The sequence below is a fragment of the Mobula birostris genome, chromosome 20, assembly GCF_030028105.1.
Source record: "Mobula birostris isolate sMobBir1 chromosome 20, sMobBir1.hap1, whole genome shotgun sequence".
Taxonomy (NCBI): domain Eukaryota; kingdom Metazoa; phylum Chordata; class Chondrichthyes; order Myliobatiformes; family Myliobatidae; genus Mobula; species Mobula birostris.
In genome coordinates, this window is record NC_092389.1 from 65,783,020 (window position 1) to 65,792,275 (window position 9,256).

Below are 9,256 nucleotides of genomic sequence, written 5' to 3' on the forward strand. Positions count from 1 at the left end.
AATCGGATTTTTAAATTCATAAAACGTGAGAACTAAATACTGTAAAGTATTACAATTCAGCTGCCTTCATGCTCCCTATTCTCTCCCCCCAGTTGTTGGTAAATGGAAACAATGTGATAAGCAGACTGACAGAATAAACACGAGAGATTCTGCATTCGCTCAAAATACAAAACAACACACACAAAATCAGATCCTGATGAAGGGTCTCGCCACGAAACGTCGACTGTTTACTCTTTTCCTCACACAGAAAGTTGGAGGAAATCAGCAGGCCAGGCAGCATTTATGGAAAAGAATAAACTGTCAGCGTTTCGCGTCAAGATCCTTCACCAGAGTCCTGTTAACTGTTTACTCTTTTCCCGTTTTGTGCGAATGAGACATCACGAGGAAAGGGCGCGCACGACAGCACGTGAGGGAGAGGGCGCCACGGAGACGACGCTAGAGTGGCCGTGAGGGAGAGGGCGCCACGGAGACGACGCTAGAGTGACCGTGAGGGAGAGGGCGCGAGGGAGATGTCGTGAGAGTGAGCGCGAGGGAATGGGCGTTTGGTAGAGGCAGAGAAAATAGAATGAGAGAGAGAGCGAGAGAGAGAGACAGAGAGAGGGAGAGGGAGAGGAAGAGGGTGAGGGAGAGGGAGATAGACAGACAGACAGATAAATAGATAGATAGATAGAAAACAGGCTGTGTGACATTGCGGGATCTGTGGTTCCACTCTATCACTGAGATCGGCTGGTTTAGTGGATGATAAGTATTATTTTGAATTATGTACAGCTACTACTGTAGACATTAGGTTTTTTTTTGTTCTGTATTAAAATACTATGAGTTCTAATAAATTGCCTGGTTTAAACACGTGTGCAGTCTCCTTTGTTTGCGAATGCATCAGTAAATTGCCTGAGCTGAATCAAAGAAGAATACAATAAATGATTTTTAAAATAATGTTCATTACAAACAGGCGATGAGAAAGCACCTAAATACATGGGATGGAAAGGTATGAATCAGATGTAGCAAACATTCTAGCGGGGAACACAGACAGGAGTATCTGTGGAAATGAGTGAGACTGCAGGATGGTGCGTTACCCTCATCAGACCATGACCAAGGATGTCTCTGAGACAGTTCGGGCCATTCTGAAAGGGCAGGGTGAGCAGTCGGAGGTTGTGATTCTTATTAGAACTAATAACAGAGAGACAATGTTTTGCAAAGAGAATTAAGGGAGTTGGGCAGAAAGTTAGGAAATAGGAACTCTTGCGTGGTGATTACAGGATTCCTTCAGATGCCACATGCTTGCGATATAAGATATACTAAGTTGGTACACTTAAATATGTGGCTAATTATCTGATGCAGGAGGGAGAGCATCAGGAAATAAGATCATTGGTCCCTCTTCCAGGATAAGCGGGACTGGTGTCAGGAGGATGGGTTACAGTGAAGGGGATGTAATATTCTCACAGGGAAGCTTGCAGGAGACACGATGATGATTTTTATCATGTGGCATATGGAGAGGGTGTTGGGATCCAGAGCTACAGGTCAGTAAGTTGCAATGAGCGGAAGGTAGAGATGAGGTCGAGAAACCCTAACAGGAAGTCAAGATACGGCCAGGCTGATGAGCACAGTGGCACCGGAGGGCAGGAGTGCGTTTATTTCAGAGCAGGGTGTGCAACAGTGAAAGCGGATGTCCTGAGAGCCTGGATTAGTACATGTCACCGTGATTCATCCATTACAGAGATCTGGTCGAGAGAAGAGCAGCACTGGTATCGAAACATTCCAGGATTCATGTGATTCAGACAGTGCAGAGGGAGGTAAATGAGGGTGGGGAGCTATGTTGCTGATCAGGCACAATGTCACAAGGTTGAGGTTATCCCGAAGGCTCATCCAGTCAGACAATGCAGGTAGAACTGAGGAATAAGAAAGATGCAATCACTGTGATGGGATTATAGTGCGGGCCTCCCGATAGACAGTAAGAGAGAGGGACAGATATGTCAGCAGGTTATGGGCTGATGTGAAAACAACAGAGTAGCTGCAGTTGGTAAATAGTCTCCCCAGAATGACTGAGACTTCCTCATTGCCTGATACTTGGATGGGGCATTATTTGTTCGTTGTGCTCAGGAACGTTTCCGGAGAGAGTATGTAGATGATCCACCAGGGAGGGGACATACTTGACATAGTATTGGTAAATGAGCCTAACGAGATGTCTGGAATTCCACTGGGAAAGATTTAAGGATTATAATTCTGAAGGGTTTCAGCCAGTTATTGATTAAGGATGAGACTGGACCTGGAGGTGGATGAATGTAAGTTTGTGGAAGAATTGTGCAGGTGTCATAGAGAGTAGTCTGGGAGCTGATGTTACTGGCTGTTACTGCATGGAGCTGATGTTAGCTGATGTCTGACATGTGAGAGTCACGTACAGCCCAGCCGGTCAGAATTTATTAGTTCCCTATCCCTGTGAGGAGGGTAGAGAGGGACAGGGATGGTCAGGAACTTAGGGTGATGAGGAATATTGTATTTGTTTAAAAATGTTAGAGGAGTCATGTGCAAGGACGAGGAAGATGAAGTTGGACAGGGTCTTGGAGGAACATACAGGGAGCAAGAAAGAAGTCACACAGTGAATCCGGAGAGTGAAGAGTGACCAGGAAATGTCCTCATTCAGGAGGATCAATGGAAATCCCAAGGCATCTTATGCATACACAGAAAGAACAGTGGAGTGGGGAGAGGATAGGACCACTCAAGGACAAAGGTGGGAGTTTACGCCCGGAGGCAGAGTTAGCATGTGAGGTAGTAAATGAATACTGGTGTTCACTCAGTGTACAAGGAGGAAACCGTGACGAGAAAGGCGGTATGATAATATTCTCCAGCGTGTTGATACTAAAGAGGAGGTGCTGTTGGGTCTCTCAAACAACTCAGATGGGTTAATCATTTGGGGGATTTAGTCTTTTGGGGGGGCACAGACCACTTTCAGTTAAATATGATGTTTAAACTGTCAGCACCGTACTGTAAGAACAGAGATCTTAACAACATCTAACCCGTACTGCAGGGGAACAGAAAGGTCTGTCTCTGGTATAAGCGCATCCTGCACATGTGACTGCACAACAATAATCAACATTTGACTACAGGGACAGTGAACTTTACAATATCTAGACCTTCACTATCAGGACACAAAACAATAAAACTCACAGCACTGTGCAGTGAGCACACGGTCCTGTACACACCCAGCACTGTACTCCACCGTTAAACACCAGAACAACCCCAGCACTTCAAGGATAGAGAACTGTACAACCCTGATCATGAACACGGTCCATCCCCTCAATCCCACCGGGCATCTCTCAGGCTGGAACAGAGAGCTGACAAAGGAGAGCCTTGAATGCTGTGTGCTCCAATTTGCAAGATCTATAGTGGAGAATAGCCTGACTGGACTGGTTTAGAAACACCAATGCCCTTGAATGCAATAACAATAGAACCAGCCCATCACAGGTAAAGCCATCCTCACCACTGAACACATCTACAAGGAGAGCTGTCGCAGGAAGCAGCATCCATCAGCAAGGACCCCATCATCCAGGCGATGCTTTCTTCTCCATGCCGTCATCAAGAAGGAGTTACAGGAGCCTCAGGCCCCGCAGCACCAGGTTCAGGAATAGTTCTTACCCCTCAACGATCAGGCCTTTGAAGCAGAGGGGATAATGTCACTCAGCACAACAATGAACTCACATTCAGTGAATCCGCAGCTCATGTTTTTGATAGTTACTGTTCGTTATTTTACGTTTACTTACACAATTTATTCGTTTTGTTGTCTTTTCTGCATTGGTGTTTTGCCAGTCTTTGATGTGTGCAGATTTCATTGATTCCCTTGTGTTTGTTTGTATTTACTGTGCATGCCCACAACAACATGTTTATGACTTCACAGGAAGTATCTTGTGATGAGGGGTGGAGTAAGATAGGGCTTCTCTCTTTGGCAGGAAGTAGGATGAGAGGGAACTTGATGGAGGGATACAAAATGATAGGAGGCATCAAATGAGTGGAGATCCAGAGAATGTTTCCGAAATGGAAAGTCGCTAAAACAAGGAGGCACAATTTTAAGGTGAATGGACAAAGTGTGTGCGGGGATGGGAGGGGGATGTTTGAGGATAACTTTTAAACACAGAAAATGAATCGAGTTTACTGCTCGGGTTGATGGTAAAGGCAGATGCATTGGTCAAACTTAATAAACCTTGTGCTGGGCCATGGAAATTACAATTGATGAATTTCAGTGGGGACCATTTTGATAACAGTCATCCTCAAAGAAGGGCTCAATCTTGGAGAATTTTGCTAAACTAAGGACAAGGTAATGATCACCTATCGCCTCGTACTTCCTGCTCACCGTCCAGCACCTTCTTCTCCAGACCTCTCATTTGTTTTTTCCAGTCTTGTTAAAATGTTGACAACTGACTATTCTCCCTAGATGCTAAGTTCCTCCAGCGTTTTGCGTGTGTGTTGCAAGCTTATGAGAAGTACGTTAGGTAGGAGCTGGGGAGAGCAGAGACCGGGAGCAGCTGTAAGTCACACCTGACCTGTGGGAGTTACTAACAACTGATTGGTTCAAATTTCAAATGGTTTATATGAGTGGGAAAGACAGGAATCCAGATCTAAGAACATTGTATGATCAAGGATGTTGTAAATGCAGTCAAAAAGGAAAAGGAATGACGAGGATAATTTAAGTGCCCTTGATGGATACACAGCAATATTCATTTTTTTTTAAACCACCTTCAGTGCTGAAAGATTGCAAAGGACAAGGAATGATTTTGCCTAGAAAGCCTGGAGATAGGGTGGCCATTTCCTAATTTCCAAAAATAAGGACATTGCATACGTAGTCATAGGTTACCATACCTTCCACCACATTCTTATCCTGACATACACATAGTGTGTTTCAAAAAAAAATATTACTTTTATAAAATTTAAGCGCATTGCAAAAACAACAAATGCAAACAGCTGATCACTTTAGTTATTTTATTAAGTAAAATATTGTAACATGATACTTCTTTTGCCTATATAAATCCAACAAACACCTAGCTACTTCATTATTAATCAGTGATTTTCTTCCAGAGCCCATTTCTCTTATGCAATGTGTTACATGCTCAAGGAGATCTGTGTGTTTTTTTTTATTGTGAGAATGATGTAATGGTTTTTTGGAGGTCACCTGATGGGATTTTCCCGCTGATGTGAGATCACATGATGACATGTGCACCATGGGTATATAAGGGTCGACCCAGGTGACGCAGTTGGTTTTTAGTTTGTAGATTTCCAGGTAGAACGTGCTGTTTCTCCGTTTCTGTTGCGTGTTTGTTTTTGTGACGCAGATCCATTTTTAAAACGGTTGTGCGTTCTGTTGTAAGATAACATATTATTGGACTGGAAATTTTTGCTAGATGTGTTGATTTACCCAATTTCAACAGTAGAAGGGAGAGTGAAGAATTTATCGAGGTACAGGACCGAAGGATCGAGAGGAGTCGGCATCGTTTGGCAGTTTAATAAATGATCCACCTTAGTGAGTCTTCGTTGGAGGAGTAGCGACCTGCACCCGGGATAACTCTTGCCAAAAAGAGCAAAGAGTTCATGCAAAGGTGTGATCTCTCTCTAAAGGAATTTAAGGTCAGTCAATTTAAACTGTTTATTTTCAGCATCGCGAATCCTGTGCACAGAACCAGCAGGAAAGTCGCGTCTGTGAAGAAATCCTTCTCCAGAGAAGTCTCTCCCAATTGAACGTATAAATTTGTTGGACTTTCGAATTTATCGCTTTAAGAACTATATTTGACTTTATTGCTTTAAGAACTGTTTTCGCACTTAACGCTTTAAGAACCAGTGCAGAATGACGAGTTGGTGAACGGCTGCATAGTGGTTAACTTCCGGTTAAAGTTTTCGTTTGTTTTTTTTTTAACCTTATCGTTTATCCGTGTTTAAGAAATGTTTGGTTGTTTTTATATAACCTGTCTCGATTGATATTCATCGTTGCCGGTTACGTAACATAAACTGTTGGGATGTCCGGGATGTTCCGATTTTGCGTTTAAGTGCTGGTAATTGCCATTTTGGTTTGGAAAAGGGGGTAATAATGAGAAAGTGGAGATCGCCTGCAATTCCTGCCAGTGAGAAATGGGAAGATAATCATCAGGTTGTTGCTCCTAAAATTTACCGAAATGAGATTTTAACTATGGCTCAGGGTATTCCTTTGGGTGGTCATTTAGGTGTAAAGAAAGCTATGAACAAAGTTTCTAAACATTTGTATTGGCTTAGTTTAAGGCAAGATGTGGCGACATTTTGTAAAACGTGTCATACGTGTCAAATTGTGGATAAACCTAATCAAGTTACTCCAGTGGCCCCACTGCAACCAATTCCAGTATTTGGTGAGCCGTTCTCAAAAATCATTGCAGACTATGTAGGTCCTTTGTCAAAAACTAAAACGGGACATCAATATTTATTAACTATTATGTGCACAGCGTCTAGGTTTCCAGAGGCTGTACGTCTTAGAGTTACAAAATACACATGGACTAAGCTGTTAACTATCCTGTGCTATCACCAGTGGGATCATAAGTTAATCTGCCACCTGCCTTCAGGAGTTTCGGCCCGCTTCTGATCAAGACTCCCTCGAGGTGGTGGGCCAGCAGTGCTAAAGCACCACCTCCCACTGGTGAGCTTAAACACTTGGCATCTGCCTCTATCAGAGTTGTTGGTCACTTCCATCCAACAGATAGTCTGCTCTTCAGGTGTCTATGCAACTACTGAAGAGTTTGCAAGATATGTCTGACTACCTGCCGCTCTGGACATACTTGGTCCACACCCATGCCGATCCTTTCTCTGCTGCCTCAGCTACAGCCCTGCTGGTTGATTTGATCTCTCTTCTAGTGAAGCCAAGGTCACGCAGCCACTTCTGGAGAGTGAACACAATAAACCCACGGCAGCCTACTTCAAATGGATAGCATGAGACCTTCCACCCTCTGTCTCTGCGCTCTGATCTCAACTCTGCATACTTAGTTAACTTGCGCTCATGGGCTTCATCGATGTTGTCTTCCCAGGGGACTGTGAGTTCACCAATAACCGCTTCTCTACTGGTGTCAGACCATACGATTATATCTGGACACAATGCTGTGAAAGCTATTTGCTCCGGGAAACTGCCTTTCCCGTCCAAGTCAGCCTTGACACACCAATCATTGGCTGAGGAAAGTATGCTTGATCATGAGCCTGTGCTGTACACCCTTGACTTGGAGCCTTCTTTCACAAATGATATGCGATGTTCTGTGCAGCATGGGGCATGAGATAAGTTGTGCTGCAGTTCTCTCTGCTCAACCGCTTCTGTTACAACTTTGAGAACGTTGTTATGTTTCCACGTGTACATGCCGCTGGAAAGATTGACTCTGCATGCGCTCAAGATATGTTGAAGTGTTCCCTTCTCGCCACAAGCAGCACACCTGTCTGTCTTACCTTCATACCAGGTGCTGAGGTTGGCAGGTGTTGGGAGCAGATCGTACGCTGCTCTGCATAGAAAAGAGATGCGGAGCGGTTCCATCTGCCGCAGATCATTCCAAGATAGGTGTCATTGTTCAACACTTTCCCACCGGGTCCAAGCCCCTTGTTTGGCCAGGCCAGCTGTTTTAGTTAACCTCTTCTCCTCTTCTAGCTCTCGTATTTCTTGTATTACAAGCTCACGGCGCTCCTTACCTGTAGAAGATGACCACCACTTGTGGGTTGTCTATCCAAGTCCCTGGCAGCCTAGCTGGATAGCCCCAACCGTCTCCTTGTGCTTCAATCTGGACTCTGCCTCATCAACTGCTACACGGGCTGACCACTTCCTGCCTGATCTCACATCCGGCTGGGTGTTCTTGATGACAGGGTCTTTTGAGTCTCGAAGCATCAAGAATGATCTTACCTTGACTACCTTGACCTCGTCAACAAGGGATTGCACTGGGATGGTAAGCTTTGTCTGGCTACTGCGGATTGCAACATTGGTGAGGCTGCTCGGTACTCCAAGCCAATTCTTCACTGCGCGAACAACTTCAGTGATCGGCACGGGCATCATGGGACATAAACCGTGACCGTCCCGGGCTGCGGAGCCACGGTCTGTCCTGAGATCACAGTAATTCTCCCTCAGTCGCGGTTCGGACACCGGTACCGATGATACTCCCGTCCGGAGTCCCGCTCCTACCTGTTGCCGATTTTCCAACAATCTTTGTCCACTAAGCGCATGCGCGACGATACGGAACCGGCTGCAATCCTTACGCATGCGCATTTGATCATAAACAAGAGAGCGTCTGCAATGCTCGGAATCCAAAGCAACTCATACAGAACACTGGAGGAACTTAGCAGCTCAGGCAGCATCTATGGAAAAGAATAAATAGACGGCGTTTCGGACCGAGACCTTTCTTCAGTACTGAAAAGGAAGGGGGAAGATGCCAGAATAAAAAAAAGGTGGGGGAGGGGCTAGCTGGAAGGTGATAGGTGAAGCCAGGTGGGTGGGAAATATCAAGGCCTGAAGACAGAATCTGTGATGAGAGGAGAGTGGAAAGAGGAGGTGACTCAGAGGATAGTAATATGCAGATGAGAAGAAGTATAAGCTGAGAGTGGGGAAGAGGTGAAATGGAAATTTATCTACAAGAAGGGGAAATCTGGGGGCTACCCGGATGGAATATAAGGTGTTGCATTGTCAATAGGAAACGGCCCTGCTTCAGCTCCAGGCTGAGCTCAGTATTATTCGGAGTTACTGTACTGGCACTGGACAGAACCCAGTCACTAACCTCCAGGTCACATTGTCGGGTATACATGGTACACACTAGCACTGAGACCTCCCGCAATAGAGGAAGGGTCCTTGTCTGGCACCAGCTGGTTCTGAGACATCTCTGCCCATCAGTACCAGGATCAGACTGGTTCCCCCAAATGCCAACAGCCACTGTCAGTGTATCCATCACCAGGGCCACACATAATGCTCTCTGGTTTAACTCGCCCAGCCCCAGGACCCTGGTCTCCAGCTGGCACCAGCTCATTTGGCCACACCCCCACGATCCCGATGGCTTGTGAAAGGAAGAGCAAGATCTAATAAAGGCAAGTGTTCAACCTGGTTAATGAAGGCGTGGGCCAGATCAAAGTGGCAGGGTTCCGTGATGCTGAATCTCTCGTGACGAGATCAAGAAGCACAAGGGGGATGAATCTCCCATTGCCTGCATGCTGTCATCCTAACCCTAACCCTAAGAACGTCGTGGCTTACTAGTGTGATTGAGTTTTCTTCACAAGGTGAAGAGCGAGATTGATG

General features: G+C 45.4%; 2 protein-coding genes across 2 annotated transcripts in view; both read left to right on the forward strand.

Annotated features, from left to right (window-relative positions):
- The window catches only part of LOC140185492 (uncharacterized), a 37,864-nt gene extending 37,828 nt beyond the window's left edge, over positions 1–36 (forward strand). Inside the window, exon 6 of the mRNA XM_072238826.1 lies at positions 1–36. This exon is cut by the window's left edge and continues 872 nt beyond it. Coding sequence (XP_072094927.1) covers positions 1–36 — 36 coding nt within the window.
- Positions 1–9,256, forward strand: part of LOC140185051 (uncharacterized) — a 783,302-nt gene that overhangs the window by 289,917 nt on the left and 484,129 nt on the right. The gene's annotated exons all lie outside the window — the stretch shown is intronic.